General features: G+C 44.4%; 1 protein-coding gene across 1 annotated transcript in view; it reads right to left on the bottom strand.

Annotated features, from left to right (window-relative positions):
• Positions 1-2,641: 2,641 nt before the first annotated feature.
• LOC124556565 (mesencephalic astrocyte-derived neurotrophic factor homolog) overlaps positions 2,642-20,593 on the bottom strand; it is a 35,241-nt gene continuing 17,289 nt past the window's right edge. Inside the window, exon 4 of the mRNA XM_047130520.1 lies at positions 2,642-3,370. Coding sequence (XP_046986476.1) covers positions 3,204-3,370 — 167 coding nt within the window. The 3' untranslated portion in view covers positions 2,642-3,203. The remainder of the gene's footprint in view (positions 3,371-20,593) is intronic.

The raw sequence follows: 20,593 nt of genomic DNA, 5'->3' as shown, positions 1-20,593 counted from the left end.
TCCCCTGCACTATACACAAAAAGTGCATGAGGGAATGCATGGATTCAGAGAAATGGATATTAATCACTCTCAAGTAAGGGAAAAAAGTTTATTTAAAAAAAAATACAAGTTCTTCAAAATACGTCTTCTAAAATGTTTAACTTTTACACAGATTAATTTCATTCTTTAAATTTTTCTGGCATTCTGCACTTTTTGTATTTGGCCAGTGTTACATCTGTAAAGTTAAGTGCAGCAAATGGTGACATCTCATCAGCCAATACATCAGGTCTGAAAAACACTTCTGGTGTTGTCGACCCTGGTGCTGAACGTTTCATGAGGAGAATCAGCTGAGGAGGGTGACAAAATCTCATACACTACTACCAGTAGTTTTCTTTTAAAACAATGCACATGTCTGACATTTTTATGACACCAGGCAGCAAATTTAACAAGTATATTTTAACTCCTTGGGTCCTTTGCTCTGCATGTGACAAGCTAGCTTTTTTCCCATTGCAAATATTCAAGAAGTGCTGTGTCCACACCCTCGTCTTTTGTGCCAAGTTTTTTTCATTGACCAGATGCCTGTGTTGTTGAAGCTGAGGAAACCAAGGGTGACAGCAAGAATGCTTGTTCTTACAGAATCTCTGTCTGTGAAACTATAGACACTATCAGCCTTCTCGAACTGACCAGATTGTTGTTCTTGTGGCAGATTGGGCAAATTTCCAGGAGGCATCCATAATGCTCTAATGTAGGGCACTGTAAATTGCATTGTTTCTGTTAAATAATAAGCTTTTTTAACTCCTGAACCACTTTAAGGTGGCCTCATATTCCACACAAAAATGGCTCACAAATTCTTCCACCTTTGTTCACAAGTGGTCACTAAAGCAGACAGGCCAAATTTAGATACTCTGTAGTAGGTATTGTGTAACCAACTTAATTTTCAATGTCAGTTTCTTTTTAAAGTAGCTTCTGTTATTTATGTTACAGGTATTGGGAACTGGTTCAACATTTTCATCAACTGCTCTTTATTTTGCTAGAGGGGAGACAATTGGTGAAGACATCAAGAGTAATTTCACAAGTGCTGAAAGAGATTCATATGTAGATAACAAGTAGTGAAAAATAGAAATAAGTTGCATAGCGTTTTGAATCGCTCTGGAACCTTCCAAATTGCTTAGGTGCAGTTAACGGCAAACATGTCAAAATTGAGAAATTTTGAAACAGTGGTTCTGCTAATTTCTATTACAAATCGTATCATTCCATAGTGCTGATGGCTTGTTCCAATGCCAATGGTATGTCCATTACAACTGGTTTTGCTGGAAGGAACAGCGATGGAGGCATAGTCAATAAATCTGCTATAAAATATTGGTTGCAAAATCACAGACTTTAGATCCCTCCACCACCAGCATTGAAAAATGATGACAATGGTAATCCCTTTCCATATTACTTCATTGATGATGATGCATTTCCGCTGTTACAATATTTAATGAGACCATACCCTCAATGAATTTTAGATAATGTAAATAAAAACAATATTCAACTACAGGTTAAGCCATGAACGAAACAACTGAATGTGCTATTAGCATGGTATGCAAAAAGTTTTCTGTTCTAAATTGTCCTATTCACATCAGCCATCCCAAAAATGTGGATTTCGTCATCAAATCTACACGTGTCCTTCACTATTGTGTACGGAAAGGAGAGGGGCTTGATTAAAAGCCAGCCTATTTTGAAGATTGTACAGGCAATAACAACGGTGCAGCACGACCACTAGTACAAAACCTAACAATACGCAGAATGTCTTCTGTGAAGGATCCAGCTATAGAAGAAAGCGATTTTCAAGGTTTCAATGATGAAGAAATAACAACTGTACAAATAATGAAGCTGGCAACATGTTTAAATGGTTTTGAAGGTGCCTATGAAGGAAACACAAATGAGGGACTGAAGATCGATGCACGTGAACACGGCTTCCAGTGCACAAGTGATGCCAAAATTGTGACCACTGCTTCACAACTAAACAAAGATTATATGGGCCAGAGGGGGTTTCAGTACAATGACATTATTGCTGCAAGAAAAATTTGAAATGCCGCGTGGAAAAATTTCAACTCTTCTCAGAAGCAGACCAACATCACAGACTATTTTAAGAAATAAACGGGCCTACACTACCTATGCACAGAACTCAGATAAAATTTCAAACAAAGAGTACGATTGAAAACATCTATTTCTCCATGTTTTTCAATTATTCGTGCATCTTCTTACCCTACATTACCCCGAATAATAAGGAGTACACTGTATTATTTAATTTACAAAATTCAGTTAGTTAGAGAACACCAGTAAGAAATTAATGTCATTTAGCTACCAGCCAAAACAAGTAACAGTTAAGACAGATGTCAGAATGCCAACAATGTGAGAAATTATGCAAAAGGCTAAAAATAAGCATGTGTTACCGACACCAAGATAAGCTCAAAAAATTTCTTGTTAAAACACTAAAATAAGACATCAGCAGCCACAATACAAATACTATAAATTATAGAGAGCAACCAGCCCCAAGAAATGTTTAAATTATGCACTGTGTGTGTGTGTGTGTGGGGGGGGGGGGGGGGGGCGCGCTTATGCAAGACATTTTGTTTTATTGGTGGGTTCATTGTTCAAAACTAAAAACAAAATGAACTTACTGTAGTCACTGCCCTTTATTCCATCACTGTGCAATGAATTAACAAAACAAAAAAGTGCATCCTTTACAAAGATGGCATTTTAGAAAATGTGTTGCATGAAACTTCTCAACAGGAAAAAAAATATCAATGTATCAATATGAGAGTTAAGTACTTAATACATTATTTTAAATGAAAGTCACTGACAAAAACATACCTCCCTTACAAATAATCTGCAATTAACTATAAGGCAGAGAGAAACTTTAAACATCTGCTGCACAGTTAGGAATTCTATCTTTGGTAAACAAATGCAAATATCTGGCGTTCAGAAATAATGAGTCTAACAAAAGGTCCTTCATGTCATTTAAGCACACACATACATACTGCGATAAGTTACATACACATCATCTCTCCAGGCTCAGCACATTTCCTTTCTTAACGTATTTGCTGTTTCATTCAGTTTATCTTTATGGAACCAATGGATAATGCTGCCTAAAATATAGCCAGCACAAAATGTCTTAACATAATTTTTTGTATAAAACAATTAAATCAGATCCACCTGAGGAAAAACAGGTTTAATAATTAAAGTTCCTGGCGGAGATACTGGGGTTTAAGCTCCTCTATCCTCTTGATGAAATCTGTTTTTTCTATACATCCTTCGCAGGTCTCATCCCAGTCACTGAGAATTTTCTTCAGGTCACGCACTTTCAGTTTCTTGAGGTCCACTGTTTTTAAGTCAATGGTCTTATCTGCAAATTAGATTCAAACAGTCAGCTGCAAGAAGATGTCTGCATATATCTCGTTGAACTAAAACTACATCATTGAATTTTACAATATAATGTATCAAACTTCAATAGCATCGGAACTAAGTGGAATCTGTCCATTTTGTACAGCAGTTTCAATTAATTTTATTTTTTATTGGAGCTTGAATCCAATATTAGTGTTCAATCGTTGTACTGACTACATCTGTGTCCATGTTTAAAGCAAGCTTTTCTCTATCAAAGCACTGTGATGATATATATATTGTGTACTCAGTTTCAAGAAAACAATGAGTAAGAGATTTTCTGATTTTTATTCATTCCTCCAATGTATGAATACTATTAAATAACAGTACAGATGCTATTTGTTACTACAGTGAACTAACTCTACAACAACATTAATCTACCAACTGTCAACTGAACAAAGGCAGTTAGGGTGAAAAACTGGATATCTTTCACTTTACAAAGTGTAGCTAAGCTTCTCAGGCAACCAGCAGATCAGGAACCACAAACTGTTACTGGCTAGTTAAATGAGTGATAAGGGTGTAAAGAAACATTTGTAATGTGCTGTTTGAGGGAAAGAGCATTAAATGAAGCAGGAAAACAAATTTCAGAAGAAATTTTATGTTGTTAGGACAAAATCATTTCATAAGAAAATGGTTGGAATCAATGACAAAAGTGAAACAGACAATGACAAGGGATTTTTTTTTAATGGTGATCCTCAACTGACTGTACACGGAAAATATCCTTCACTAATAGACTACATAGTTACACAACTGCAAAACATCTTGGGAGGTAAATTGGCCATTAACAAAATTAAACTTTCAAGAAAATTCTTTTCCATTTTCAGTGTTAGTAGAAGAGGAGTTATGAAAGAGTAACAACAGTGGGCAAACATTCATTTAAACACTGGAGCTGCAAGTGTTTTGTAAGGTTTTGTCATGCCTACTACGACATTCTGTAATTATCAAACAGTTGTAACAAAATATTAAATATAAGGGAAATTTAGTGTAGTATATCTGGCAGATAACATTATGTATATCTAGCAGATAACATTACCGCTTTCACAAATCATTGCTAATAATGTATTATACCTATGGCAAAGTTCCACAGGGCAAAAGGTTCGTATAACTTGGGGAAGGGAATAAAACATGAAAATTCTTAGTGTAAGACCTATTACAAGTTCATAATTTTTGCAGATTGAGGCTTGGCACGCCACTAAGGTGACAACACTACTCAGAATAATTTTGAATATGTATTCTACAGGTTCTGATCAGTCTGGGGATCTATTCAGAAAAAGTAGTAACTCATCTGTGACACACACAATGTTTGCAACTTTCATCAATGTTAATTTTCCATAGTGAAAATGTGGTTACATGCTCCTATTTCCATGGCTATGTGCAACGTTTTACACAATGTCTATACTATAGATGTAAGGGATGTTCAAAATGTGCAAAACAAAATAAGGAAAGCAAAGGTAGGAACTAAAAAGGTACATCCAGTGTTATGGAATGACACTGTGTTCAAAGTTACAAAGTAGTGACTGTGTCAGTGATTTCTAGAAAGCACCGAGTCTTAAGGGGGTAGATCTGTGGAGATTGATAATATCACATAATGGAAATGATATACTGTAGAATTAGAATAACTGATATGGTAAGGAATGAAGATATCATATGAATAATGAAATTAAATACAGCACTTGTACACTGGCTGGTTGCTTTATGGATTAAAGTGACCAAACTATGAGGTCATTAGTCCCTCCTACCTGGAACAGGCAAGTCAACAATACTACGCACCAAAGAGGGACATAGTGTGCGGAAACCCAGGAAAGAAAACCTCTAGTTCTATCTAAGGACAACAAAACCTAGAGAAAGGAACAAGGAAGAAGAGAATGGGGAAAGGAAGAAAGACGGGCAAGGTGCTCCATCCTGTGAGCAGCGGAGGTGCTCAAGGCAGAAGCCACTATCGGGAAAAGTATCCCATGCAACTTGCCAGAGGCACCCCACCCAACAATACACAGTAAAGACTAGTGACATGGGCAGGACACGAGAAGCACAAGAAAATAGAGAAGAACACCAAGTCAGACAGAACACACAAGAAAGGGAAGAAGAGCAAAACAATGGATAGGGCAAGGGCTGTGACAGACCACCAAGCAAAGATAGTCATTGCCTGGTTGGGACAGAGGGGCAACAGGGTGTCCTGCCAACCCTTAAATGGGCCAATAAGGCCAGACCCTAGCCTCTTGTAACCCCCTTGCACCATATATGATACATCCATTAAAATTAGGTTCCTTCTTACTGTATGCAATTTTTTGTAACAATGCCGACTGTATCTTATTCAATAAACTCTGCAGAATGACCAGATCACCTACTTGTAGTTCTCAGAGTGACAATTAGGTGTCAGAAGCAATCAGTAACAAGGGTGTTTCAAGTGGTTCAACATGGCTTCAAGAAAGAAAGGTTAGTATTGTTAATTTATCATTTGTTTCTTTATAAAGCAGTACTGAAATGTTGGTAACAGTTCCCAGACTATAATTCTATCAAAGAGTGACGTGAAAGATGATTTTAGTTAAAAAAATGGAATTTTATTAGATGTGTTACGTATGATACATTGGGTCTCTGCAACTACATTTCACACACCTATCAGCAAATGGCAGTCAACTGCATTTTACACTGTTGATTCGTAGTTTCAACATTTTTTTATTATTTTTAATATGCATTTCACAGCTGTAATAACACACCAGACATTTCTAATGCTTCCAGTACAAATACAACATCAGAAATGCGAATTAAAAATGAAAATTTAAATTTTATTAACAGATCTATCTGATTCATTAATCACTCCGCTTCTGGATGAGGTCTTTGATGTTAATAGTTCTGACATAGAAATTGATGAAGACAATGCTGGAGCTTACATTCATTCAGGGATCACAATTGACAGCATCTGAAGAAGAAGATGAGGATGTTTCAGACAATGCAAGTTCAGTAGTGCCAACATAGGCTCATGAAACTCCATCTCATAATGATCCAAAACAAACCTGGTGTCACAGAACGGAGCCATGAATGGTAATTATTGAAGAACAATAAATTTTAAACAATTTTGTTCTTTCTATTTTAGATTTTCAACCTTGTATCTTGCCTTCCATGATGTCAACATTAACAAGCACTGATGAAGACTATCAATACACAAGTTAAGAAACCGTTTGAATACTTTAATCACTACATACATTAAGACTTTTTCTTAGTGATATGACTGAAAGGACAACATGAAACATGTTTCACCACATGGAAAACCTCTCAACAGCATCCTAGGTGAAATTAAGAAGTGCTGGGCTGCAAGCATTCTGATATAACTTTTTGGTTTTCCTACACTTGGGATGTGTTGGGAACAAGGTACAAAATATCTAATGGTAGTAGACATCAGCTGAGATCAGTTCTACTGCCTTAGAGTGTGTCTCATGGTGGTTGATGACAAGGCATTTTTTTTTTTTTTTTTTGCTTTAGGGCGCAAAACTGCTATGGTCATTAGCGCCCGGTCCGTGACTTAGGAAACAATAAAAAACCGGAAATGGAAACCAGCAGCAATGGGAACGAAAGTCATAAAATTTGAGAAACTAAAAGCAGAAGGAAGGCTTAAAAATCCACTACAGAAAGGGGTTGGTTGTCCCCAAAAAAAGGTTCAAATGACTGACGTCATTTCACTGGCACTAATAAACTTGAGAACGCGGTCGGCTGAGCGCGTGTCATCTGCTAAAATCGACGATATATCAGGCGATAGCTGTAGACGGGAGCGTAACAGATTAAAATAGGGGCACTCAATTAAAAGGTGTCTTACCGTCCACAGCTGAGAGCAGTGGGGACAGAGTGGGCGAGGATCGCCGCTTAAAAGATGTCGATGGCTAAAAAGACAGTGCCCTATCCGAAGTCTAGTTAAAATTATCTCCTCCCGACGACGGGTTCGGGAGGAAGAGGTCCAAGCACAAGGAAGAGCTTTCATGTCCCGCAATTTATTATGGGTAAGTGTCGACCAATGCGTGTGCCATAAACGAACAACTCTGCGACATAAAACGCTCCGTAGATCGGTGAAGGGAATCGACTGAATAGCTGGCCGAGGAAGAGAGACTGCAGCCTTGGCCGCTACATCGGCCGCCTCATTCCCACAGATACCAGCGTGTCCCGGGAGCCAGAGGAACGCCACCGAGACGCCCCCCAGGTGGAGCAAGCGCAGACAGTCCTGAATCCGGTGGACCAGAGGGTGCACAGGGTAAAGAGCTTGGAGACTGAGGAGAGAGCTGAGAGAATCCGAGCAGATAACATACTGTATCCGCTGATGGCGGCGGATGTAGTGGACAGCCTGGAGAACAGCGTAAAGCTCCGCAGTATAAACCGAACACTGGTCGGGAAGCCGAAAGTGATTTGGTGTGTCGCCAACAATATAGGCACTCCCTACACCTAACGATGTTTTCGAGCCGTCGGTGTAAATAAATGTGGCGTCCGTCATTTGTGCACATAGAGCAGCAAATACCCGACGATAAACAAGTGAAGGGGTACCATCCTTGGGAAATTGACAAAGGTCTCGGAGCAGGCAGATCCGGGGACGGAGCCAAGGCGGTGCTGTACCCCAAGTTGTCAAGAAGGTTTTAGGAAAGCGGAAGGAAAGAGAACGGAGCAGTTGACGGAAGCGGACTCCCGCTGGTAGTAGGGAGGAGGGGCGGCCTGCATACCCTACATCAAAGGAGGCGTCGAAAAATATGTCATGGGCTGGATTAGCAGGCATGGAAGACAGATGGCTAGCATAACGACTCAGAAGGACTGCTCGCCGATTCGAGAGCGGAGGTTCAGCAGTCTCAGCATAAAGGCTTTCCACAGGGCTGGTGTAAAAAGCTCCAGACACTAAACGTAATCCACGATGGTGGATAGAGTCGAGACGCCGAAGAATAGACGGCCGAGCAGAGGAGTAGACTATGCTTCCATAGTCCAATTTCGAGCGCACTAAGGCGCGATAAAGGCGGAGAAGGACCATTCGGTCCGCTCCCCAGGAGGTACCATTCAAGACACGGAGGGTGTTGAGGGATCGCAGACAGCGAGCCGAAAGATAGGAAACGTGGGAGGACCAGCACAGTTTTCTGTCAAACATAAGACCCAAGAATTTAGCGACGTCTGAAAACAGAAGGTTGACAGGTCCTAGATGTAAGGAGGGTGGAAGAAACTCCTTTCGTCGCCAAAAATTTACACAAACGGTCTTACTGGGAGAAAAACGGAAGCCGGTTTCGATGCTCCAAGAGTGGAGGCGATCGAGACATCCTTGAAGACGTCGTTCAAGAAGGCTTGTCCGTTGAGAGCTGTAGTAGATCGCAAAATCGTCCACAAAGAGGGAGCCCGAGACATCAGGAAGGAGACAATCCATAATTGGATTTATGGCGATGGCAAAAAGTACAACACTCAGCACAGAGCCCTGGGGTACCCTGTTTTCTTGGGAGAAAGTACGGGAGAGAGTAGTGTTCACCCGCACCCTAAATGTGCGCTCTGCCATAAATTCGCGAAGAAAAAGGGGCAGCCGGCCTCGAAAGCCCCAAGAGAACAGTGTGCGGAGGATGCCTGTCCTCCAACAGGTATCGTATGCTCTCTCCAGATCAAAAAATATTGCTACCGTTTGGTGTTTCCGGAGAAAATTGTTCATGATATAAGTGGAGAGAGCAACAAGATGGTCAACTGTAGAACGATGCTTTCGGAATCCGCATTGGGCAGGTGTTAAAAGACTGCGGGATTCCAGCCACCAAGCTAAACGGTAATTCACCATACGCTCCAAAACCTTACAGACACTACTCGTGAGAGAAATGGGGCGATAGCTAGAGGGGAGATGTTTGTCCTTTCCAGGTTTCGGAACGGGAACGACGATAGCTTCCCGCCATTGTCTGGGGAAAGTACTGTCGGTCCAAATTCGATTATAAAGGCGAAGGAGGAAACGCAGACTATGGGTGGATAAATGCAGCAACATTTGGACATGGATACCATCTGGTCCTGGGGCGGAGGAGCGAGAAGAAGAGAAGGCATGTTGGAGTTCCCGCATGGAGAAAACAGTATTGTAGCTTTCGTGATTTTGAGAGGAGAAAGCAAGATGTCGCACTTCCGCTGCACGTTTCTTCGGGAGAAATGCTGGCGGGTAATTTGAAGAGCTCGAAATCTCAGCAAAGTGCTGACCCAATGAGTTAGAAATTGCGACGGGGTCCACTAAGGTATCATGCGCGACAGTGAGCCCAGAGACCGGGGAGAAACTAGGCGCGCCTGAGAACCGTCGAAGCCGACTCCAAACTTCCGAGGAGGGAGTGAAGGTGTTAAATGAGCTAATAAAGAATTTCCAGCTTGCCTTCTTGCTATCGCGGCTGACGCGACGGCATCGCGCACGGAGCTGCTTATAGCGGATACAGTTGGCCAAAGTAGGATGGTGACGGAAAATGCGAAGAGCACGTCGCCGCTCACGTATTGCGTCACGGCATGCCTCGTTCCACCAAGGAACTGGGGGGCGCCGGGGCAATTCGGAGGTGCGTGGTATTGAACGTTCCGCAGCTGTAAGAATAACGTCGGTAATATGTGTGACCTCATCGTCGACGCTGGGAAAGCGACGGTCATCGAATGTCGCTAGAGACGAAAAAAGTGTCCAATCGGCTTGGGCAAACTTCCAGCGTCGCGGGCGCATATATGGCAGTTGAGGCTGCAGTCTAAGGACACATGGAAAGTGGTCACTCGAGTGTGTATCATCAAGGGCGAACCATTCGAAGCGCCGAGCTAGCGGAACAGTACTGACGGCAAGATCCAAATGAGATAAATTTTTCGTGGAGGCAGACAAAAATGTGGGGACCCCAGTGTGGAGGCAAACTAGATCCGCTTGGTGGAAGACGTCAAGCAATAGGGAGCGACGTGGACAAGGATGTGGAGATCCCCAAAGCGGGTGTTGGGCATTGAAGTCACCAACCAGCAAATAGGGGGGTGGAAGCTGACCAAGAAGATGAAGGAGATCAGCTCGTGCCATGGGTGTGGAGGATGGAATGTATACAGTACAAAGAGAGAACGTGTATCCAGAAAGAGAAAGACGGACGGCGACAGCTTGGAAGGAACTGTTTAAGGGGATTGGGTGATAATGGAGAGTATCATGGAGAAGAATCATGAGTCCTCCATGGGCTGGAGTGCCTTCAACAGAGGGGAGGTCATATCAGACGGACTGAAAATGAGGGAGAACAAAGCGGTCATGGGGACGCAGCTTTGTTTCCTGAAGACAGAAGATGACCGGCGAGTAGGATCGTAAGAGGATCGACAATTCACCCCGATTGGCTCGAATGCCGCGGATATTCCAGTGGATAATGGACATAGGGTGAACAGAAAATTGAGGACTGTGACCAAGGTCGCTGTCAACTCAACGACTACTCAGAGCTTGCGACCGACAGCATGGAATGGCATTCAGCCGAAGGCAGAAGATCCTGATCCATATGTTGGTCAGGAGCAGCTCCTGCCACCAGCGATCGGCCGGTTCACCGGCCACCAGCAGTGCGCCTCGGCGACACAGAAGACGGCTGAGGGCGATTTCCGCCAGGTGGTGCTGTAGATGGGACACGCCTTGGCGGAGAAGGAGAGGAACTGGGTTTCTTTGTAGCCTTCTTGGAAGTATGATGTTTAGATGAAGGAGGAAGCGATGGTTGTGAAGTTGCGGTACGTAAAAACTCTTCACGAGTATGCTCTTTTTTCGAAGACTTGGTGTCTGACCTTTGGGCTCGAGATTTAGCAGAACCCGACGAAGGGTGAGCCATAGAGTGGGCAGGCGAAAGTGGGGAGGTTGAACGAGCGATCTTTGCGCTGGCCGATCTGACGACCGTGTCTGCGTGGCCGCCTCCTTTGTTGGCCGAGGAGAAGCAAGGACAGTGCTGTATTTTCCTGTCTGAGGCACGGTGGGCTGTCGACTGGCGAATAATTTTCGAGCAGCAAAGGTCGACACCTTTTCCTTCACTCTGATTTCCTGGATGAGCTTTTCGTCCTTAAAAACAGGGCAATCTCGAGAGGAAGCAGCGTGGTCACCCATACAGTTGATGCAGCGAGGGGATGGAGGTGGACAAGCACCCTCATGGGCATCCTTGCCACACGTAACACATTTGGCCGGATTGGAACAGGACTGGCTGGTGTGACTGAACTGCTGACACCGATAGCAACGCGTAGGGTTTGGGACATAAGGGCGAACGGAAATTATCTCATAGCCTGCTTTGATTTTCGATGGGAGTTGAACTTTGTCAAATGTCAAGAAGACAGTGCGGGTTGGAATGATGTTCGTGTCAACCCTTTTCATAACCCTATGAACAGCCGTTACGCCCTGGTCAGATAGGTAGTGCTGAATTTCTTCGTCAGACAATCCATCGAGGGAGCATGTATAAACGACTCTACGCGAGGAATTTAAGGTACGATGCGGTTCCACCCGGACGGGGAAGGTGTGGAGCAGAGAAGTACGCAGCAATTTTTGTGCCTGGAGGGCACTGTTTGTCTCTAACAACAGGGTGCCATTCCGTAATCTGGAACAAGACTTTACAGGACCTGCAATTGCGTCGACACCTTTCTGAATAATGAAAGGGTTGACCGTGGAGAAGTCGTGACCTTCGTCAGACCGAGAAACAACAAGGAACTGTGGCAACGATGGAAGAACTGTCTGTGGCTGAGACTCAGTGAACTTACGTTTGTGAGCAGACATAGTGGAAGGTGAGGAAACCATTGTGGAAGAATCCCCCATGATTACCGGCGTCTCCGATGGCGCGCTCCTCCCTTGTGGGGGCCCTCACTGAGGGCACTCCCGCCTTAGGTGATTGTTCACACCTCAGGTCACACCTCCCGACAAACGGACGGAGGGACCAATCGGCACTTTCGGAAGGTATCAGCTCGGGTAATCACCCCTCCCTGGGCCTGGCCGTTACCAGGGGGTACGTACGTGTCCTACCTGTCTACCCGGGGCGGGGAATTACGCGTTACCCCATCACCGGCTACGCATGGAAGTGCGTGGGTCGGCCTTCAGACACGCACAGGGAGGAAGAAAGAGACAGGGAAAGGAAAGAAGAGAGGTCTCAAACGCCGCAGCGGAGAAAAGGGTAAAGAGAAGAGGTAAAGAAAAGAGAAGGACGAAGAAAGATGAAGACATACAAGCACGGAAGGCGAAGAATGTGGTACATTTACAAGCGTCCGTCTCCGGACGTAGGCACAAACCATACTCCCAGAGGGGGAGAAAGGGAAGGAAAGAGCCAGAGGTGAGGGGGGGGGGGGGGGCGAAGATGGGGGATGGGGAAGGATGCGGAAAGGGAAGGTATGCAGCCTGGAAAGGAAGGAAGGCCACATTAGCTCGGGGTCCCGCGCTCGCTACGCACGTATCCACAAAAGAGTTGTGGATCCCCTGGGGGGGATGACAAGGCTGTCAGTGACAACAAAAAGACAAATGACAGATACTGGAAAGTGAGACCAATGTTGTCTATTATTAGAAAATCATGTCATCAACATCCTCCATTGATGAACAAATGATGTCATGTCATGTGCAAGTCTGAATGAAGAAATATGTTTAAGGGAAACCTCAACCTGTTGGTATTCAAAACTTTGTTATGGCAGCATCAAGTTAACTGCCTTTAGATTTTTATATGTGTAAGGGTGGACAGCAACCAATTACTTCAGAGACTACATCTACGCTTGCAAAATTAGATATTGAAGGGAAACATAAACTATGTCCACAGGTCCTGGTGAACCCAATGGTATCAACCAGCCGACGTGCAATCCTCAGTCCACAGGCATCACTGGATGCAGATATGGAGGCGCATGCGGTCAGCACAACACTCTCCCTGGTGTATGTCAGTTTCCGAGACTGGATTGGAGGGGAAGTCATCCTGAAATTGTCTGATATGTTGCCAGCAGGAACAACAATTTTCATGGATTGCTACTACACTTCTTTGCCTCTTCTAAGTTCTCTCCTCAATCACAGAGCAGTACGAAGGTGTGAAACAATGACAACTTCAAGGTTACCACAAAGTATTGACCTGAAAAAGGATGGCCTACATCAACATGAAGGAAGAGGAAGTTTTGACCATGTAGTGAGAGGTGAAGATGCTACTGCAACTATAAAATGGCATGATAACTGTATAATTCATTGGGCCTTTATCTACTGTTGAGTAGATCCTGCTGAAACTTGTCAAAGGTGGAGCAAGCAGCAAGGTAAACACACAGAAATTCCTCGTCAATTTGCTGCAAAGATGTATAATTCTCACATGGGAGGTGTGGATCTTCTGGACAGGATCATTAGCAAATAGACAATGAGAGATGAAAGGTAGAATGAAGAAGTGGACAATAGCGGTACTACACGTTTTTTTTTTTTTTTTTTTTTTTTTTTGCTGCATCATATATTGAATATAAGAATGCTGCACTAAAGAAATGGAACAGAAGAATGGAAGGAACAGAAAATCAGTTCAGTCAATACCACTACTGGCGAAAAGACTCAATGTGCACTGCAGATGACAGAAATGTCTACAGAAAGGAAGAGCAGATGACAGTGCAGAGGAATGGTTTGCTCAAAGCTAACAAATTTGAGGTGTTCTGAATGTAAGATGTTTTGTGCTTTAATTCAGAAAGAAACCTTTTTGAAAAGGTTCATACTTCATAACAGAAGACAATGCTGTAACATTTTAAAAAAATTGTAACATAATTTTTAATTTTTTGTATTTGTTAACAGCTCTTCTTTCAACATGAATTAGAATTGTGAAAATTTGTAACAATTTTTTTGAATTTCACAGCATGAAAAGACATTAATGTCATGTTGATAAGTGAAAATAAAGTAATATTTACTTCTCCATGTGTCATTTTGTCTCTTTAGCAACCCGACGTATCATATACGTATAATCTACTTCTGATCCCCGAAATGTGCCAAGAATGGAGAAGAATTGTTGGTGGAGGGCCTTGGACGTACTGAGTATTTCGAGCTTTATGATAGGTCAAGACAGTGCTGTGGACGGGTGCGCACCACAGAGGCATTAAATGAGCAGGTCCAGAGAAGAGGTTGTAGAGGGGAAAGCTCGAATTCCGAAAAAGGGACCAGATGCATATGGTGATCATAACACCAGACATCGGCCACTATTCCAGGACACACTGGAAAGTGGAGCTGGGCCTTTGAGTGCTCCGGGGAGCAGCGAATGCGTAACGCATAAGCACTGTTGGTGCAGAACCACAACAGTGGAGCCCCTGCATCCACCAGAGGCTGATCATGGGGTTACTACTCTGAAAAGCGCCTGCTGCCAGTCATACCCCATAATGGTGTATCAGGTCCAGCATCTGTAACGTCGAAGGTAAAGCCTAGCCGTACGAGACATTCCTACGATCCAGATGGGTCTGGACCAATGCTTTGTAGAGCTGTAGCATAGTAGAGCGATCTGTGCCACAGTTGGTATTGCTGAGGTGTTTAAGAGCACTAAGGTGCAACCAACATGTCTGCTTTAGTTGACAAAGATGGGGAAGCCTTATCAACTGGGCATCAATGACCAGTCCTAAAACATGATGATGAGAGTCCACCACATTGAGGGGCTGGCCATCAAGGTACAGATTTGGATTGCGACGCACTGTATGGCGATGACAGAAATGCATAATGCAGGTCTTAGTAGCCAAAAATTGGAAGCCATGCGTAAGAACCCAAGATTGTGTTCTGTGTATGTCTCCCTGCAGTCTGTGTTCAGCAACGCCCATCACGGATAAACAAAAATAAAAGCAACAGTCATCAGCACACACAGAGGGGGACAGCGTAGACCCCAGAGCCACCACCAGACCATTGATAGCCACTAAAAAGAGAGGGACACTCAAAACAAATCCCCACAGAACCCCATTCTCCTGCAGATGGGAGATAATATGGGAGGCGCCATCCTGTACCATAAAAGTGTGATAAGAAAAAAAAGTTCTGGATAAAAACTGGGAGGGGGCAACCAAGGCCTCACTCATGTAAGGTGGCAAGTATGTGACAGAGCCTTGTGGTATCATAAGCTTTATGCAGATTAAAGAAGACTGTAACTAGGTGTTGGCGCCTGGCAAAAGCCATTCGGATAGCAGACTTCAGGCGGACTAAATTGTCTGCAGTAGAACGGTATCAGCGAAAACCACCCTGGGTCAAAGCCAGAAGGTCCTGGGACTCAAGGATTAAATACAGCCTTTGACTTGCCATACTAGTAACTTGCAGAGGGCACTGGTTAAACTCATCTGACGATAGCTGCCATCTGAAGAGGCAGTTTACCCAATTTCCAAACTGGAATAACACCATTTTCTTGCCATAGGGAAGGGAATTCCCTATCTCTCCACAAACAAATGGAAAGTATAAGTAACAGGTCTGTTAAAAAAAAATCTGGAACACCTGTAATTTTGCGCCAATGGTGTGTTGGAGCGAAACACAGTTGGTATTCCTGCACACGCCTATGTAACTGCTGGACGTTTCACTGTTGTATGTCTGTTAGTTATTGTTCAATGCTGTATTGAGTAGGACATTGTGTTACACAGTTTGCAAATTTTGAGATGGCAGAGTTAGAAGAGCAACACATCTGCATTAAATTGTGTGTGGGAAAAAAACCTTTACAGAGAGACACCAAATGATGCAGTGCCTACAGTGCTAAGTGCTTAAGCCATACTCGGTGTTATGAATGGTTCACACGATTTAGAAATGGCCAGATGGAAGCTAAAGATGACCTTCATTCAGGACACCATTCGACATCTACCGATGACATTCATGTCAGGAATGTCAACAAAATTGTGCTTCTCAATCAAAGACTAACTGCCCTACAGATTGCAGAATAATGTAACGTTTCAGTTGGATTATGCCATGAAATTCTGACACAGCATCTTGGAAAGCACTGTGCTGCAACCAAGTTCATACCACAGCTCATGAACCACAACCAGAAAGATCTTCACCTCGCAATCTGTGAGGAGCTTTTGGATCACACAAATGAGAATGAGATGTTTCTTAAGAGAATCATAAGTGGTGGTGAGACATGGTTCTATTGTTATGAGACCAAGGTTTAGTCTTCACAATGGGTTTGGAAAGGTTCTCCGAGACCCAAAAAGCTTGTCGGGTCAGGTCAAAGCCATACTGATAGTTTTCTTTGACTCTGACGGATTATTTTATCATGAATTTGTGCCACACTGGGGCAAACTGTTAATCACTTGTACTATCGGGAAGTGTTGTGAGAAAATGAGATAAAGAAACAGCTTGCAATTCTGCATCACGATAATGCTTCTGCACATTTATCCCTGTCGGTGCGCGACAGTTGTACAAAAATCGAAATCATCCTTTACTGTCCAGACCTGGCTCCTGTGGACTTCCAGTAAGTGTTGAAGCATTTGGTTGTGCACCTGGTCTGGTCAAGGAGCCTGTCAGGGGAGAGAGCAAGAGCTCTGGTGAATTCCCACTTAAACAGGGCATTATAAGGCTCCAGGCAATGCAGAACGACGATAAAGGGAGTCGTTCCAGAGGGTGTTTGAGAAGATGGAATGTGAGCATATAGTGCACTGAGGCCGAGGCCTAAATGAAATGCTGAGCGATAAGTCTGGATTGATGAGGTTAACACCATTCAAGAAAATTCCTGTGACGTCTGAAGGAGGACAGCATCCAAAAATGTGCATTATCTTCACCCATACCTGTGAAGAGCGAGTATGTGGCCCTATGGCAGTGACATATCGTTCCCAATAAATCTGTTTCTAGCAATTAATAAGATAAAGGACCCAACCACAAAGCTGTTTAAAGGCCAGAAGGTGGTCAAGATATGGATGCTATTTGTAGTGGTGGAGGGTCTTTAATAGCTACAGAAAATTAACAGGTCCACCAAGGGACAGTCTTCCATAGGGGAGATCCCGAGGAGGAGGGAATCCCTAAAGCAGCTGATAAAGGGTGTCCCCGATCAAACTCTGTGTGGACACACCAATGTCATCATGTGTTGGAAAGGTTGGGATGGCAGCCAAGGGGAAGGCATCCCAATCTACGTCAGTAAATGGCCACCTGGAAGGGCATCCAGGTGAATGATGCTGAAGAAAAGATAAGAAAAACGGAAAATAATTGTTGTCACACAAATTGTGATGATCAATGACAGAAGGTGCTATGTCACCCCCCACCCCCAAAGTGTGGGGGAGTTTCAGAAGGGAGAGATCAAGTCCTCCCAACAGGTCTTCAACAATCCTGCCCCGGACAGTGGTCCCAGTACCACCCCCACAGAGGGTTACGGGCATTAAAATCCCTGAGGATGACCAAGGGAGGAGAAAGCTGTCTAAGGAGGGCAAGGAGAGCAGGAAGTGTAGGAGGCAGGTCTGGAGGGAGATAAGGATTGCATATTGTTACTGCAGAGTCTAAATGGAATCAAATAGCCACCACTTCCACTGTGGTTTGAAGAAAAACCCTGGAACCACGAAATTTGTGTAGACCAACATACAGACACCACCAGAGGCTCACAAAGGGCCAACCCAGTTCTGGCAGAAGGCTTGGAAGACACTCAGAACTGGCGAATGAGTATACACAATACAATATTCCTGCAATACCACACAAGCTACAGGGTAGAGAGGAAGTAGGGACTGCAATTGAGGAACATGACAATAGAAACAATTACAGTAGTGTAGTACAAGAATCTGGATGAATGTCGAATGGGCCAGAATTGATCATTGTGCCATGTCAGTGTCCATCACTGGTAAGGACCGAGTGACGTCCACGAATGTAAGATCAGACCCTGATTGAGAGGGAGGGCACAACACCCCATGGGATGTTGGGTATGCCTCACACCAAGACTCGTGGATCTTCTTCTTCTCCTTTGGGGGATGAGTGGAGGTGTGGTCAGGAAGAGAGCAACTTGCAGCAATATTGGGATATGAAAGTAAACAAGCGGCCTTGAGGCCCACAGAGTGCTGGTCCAGACTAAGATACAGCTTTCTTATCCTGGAGACGCTGGGGAGGGAGGCTCTTAGAGACAGCCTCATTCTCAGCAGGTGCCAGAGAAGGTGGTCTCTTCTATGGTCAAAGAGAAGAAGCGGTTCTGTGAAGGGAGGAAACGGGAACTGTCAGGGAGGAGGAAAACGAAGGGGGCAGGATGGAAGTAACAAGGAAAGAGGAGGAGGAGGAGGAGGAGGAGGAGGAAAAGACACTGCAGAATCAACAGCAGATGTTAAAGATACCAAGTGGAGCTGGTTTAATTTGTGTTGTCTGTCAGACAGTCAAGAGTTTTGAATTAGTGAATCTTCCTTTCCTTTTTATAGAGTGGGCAATCTGGCGAGTGAGGAGAATGGGGGCCAGAACAGTTCACAAACTTGGGCGATTGCGTGCAAGGACTCTCCACAAGGAGAGGGTGGCTACAGTCGCCACAAATACGAGTCACTTCACATTGTGAAGATATGTGGCCAAAATGGAGGCACCGGAAACAGCAAATGTGAGGTGGGATGTAGGGATTCATTTTGCAATGATAAACCATTACTTTTGCTTCTTCTGGAGGGGTGCCTCTTCAAAAACCAGTATGAAAGCACCAGTATCAACACAATTGTCCTCAGCACTCTCTGGACGTACCAGATGCACCAAACTTATCTTCGCCAGATTCACCAAACTTATCTTCAATGTGTTCTACAAAAAAAGAGCAGTTTGGTAATGGTGATACTCTCCCTGCCTGTCCTGGAACAAACCAAGTAATAGAGAAAAGGTTTTGCCCCAAGCTGGCAGGCCTGGCTCTCTTCTCAGGGAGTAGCCAGCCAGGGAGGGGAAGGCCAAGGATAAGGATGATGATGATGATGATGATGATGATGATGATGATGATGACAACAATTGGTTTGTGGTGTGCTCAACTGGGCGGTTATAAGCGCCCGTACAAATTCCCAACCTTTGCTCAGTCCACTTTCATGAATGATGAGGACAACACAAACACTCAGTCATCTTGAGGCAGGTAAAAATCCCTGACCCCACCGGGAATCGAACCTGGGACCCCGTGCTCGGGATGCGAGAACGCGACCGCGAGCTGCGGACCGAAGGCCAAGGAAGCAAAAAAACGAGCAGAGAGAGGTATGTTCCTACTGGTAGAGACGGCCACAGAAGAGCGGCCAGAAGTGTCGAGCTTAGCACACTTCATGTGCAGAGCATATGTCCTGGTACAACCCACCTCAATAAGGCCCCCCCCCCCTTGGGGGCACCCAGTCACAGCAAAGGCCGCTTGGCACAGTGATCTTTGCGGGGAGTTCCAGTGCCCCACAAAGATGAGCAACTACTCCCAGACATACACGAGACAGAGACAGCTCAAGTCTCAGAAGTGGGATTCCTGTGTAAGGGGTCTCAGCCACATGGGTACATAAAAGCCCCACCACACGGATTGGCTACATGCTAGTGACCAAGTGTGGGGTGTGACGGTAGCTCACACTACGAAAACAATTTTGAAAGGGGGTCAAAGCCAAAGGAGGACAGGAAGAAGGTGAAAAAGAGGGAGAGTGGAAATGTGAGAAAAGACCATAAATGATTAGCGGAACTGAGGGAATAGCTACGTGGTTGTCAAGGGACACACTAGGGGAGAAAGACGGGAGCAGGAAGGGGATGAGCTATGATAGGGAGTGGATATGAGGAAGGAAATGCAGCCCAGGAGAGATGAAAAGCTGCAACAGCTTAGGGCGACGTGGCTTCCACACATGTACCCCACAAAAGAGCTGTGGACACCCCTGTGGGGACTAGCACGCTGGGTAAGAAGAAAAGATGAAAATGCGATGGCCATATGATACACGTGATGTTAACAGAGTGTCTCTGAGTGTGGGCACAGAAACCTCCAAGAAGAAAGAAGTGATGTAGACCTAAGGACTGGAAAGAATGCAGAAGAGAGCTAACAGGAAACACTTGTCCATTATGATTATCCGGGCTGTTATGCCATGGTTGGTTGATGAATTTTGTCTCAATTCCCAACGTTTCGACCCTGTCTGCGGGAGACATTTTCAAGGGGGTCTGTAGCTCAATGGAAGGTCCAACACACCCGCTGGCTCGGTACTGACGGCCGCTAAATTCCGCGTCTGCGTGCTCCCGTGCCGCGGCATGACGTCACGTGTTTTGAAAACGTCAGTGCAATTGGCCGCTGTCTGCTGCTGTCGATCGCCGTTGCCATCACCCAGTAGTGGGTGGGTGGTACACATCATCTTTAACACCGGCATCCATATACCGTTTAATTTTACGCCCTCC

This window comes from Schistocerca americana, chromosome X, assembly GCF_021461395.2.
Source record: "Schistocerca americana isolate TAMUIC-IGC-003095 chromosome X, iqSchAmer2.1, whole genome shotgun sequence".
Taxonomy (NCBI): Eukaryota; Metazoa; Arthropoda; class Insecta; order Orthoptera; family Acrididae; genus Schistocerca; species Schistocerca americana.
This window is presented reverse-complemented; position numbering and strand designations above follow the sequence as displayed.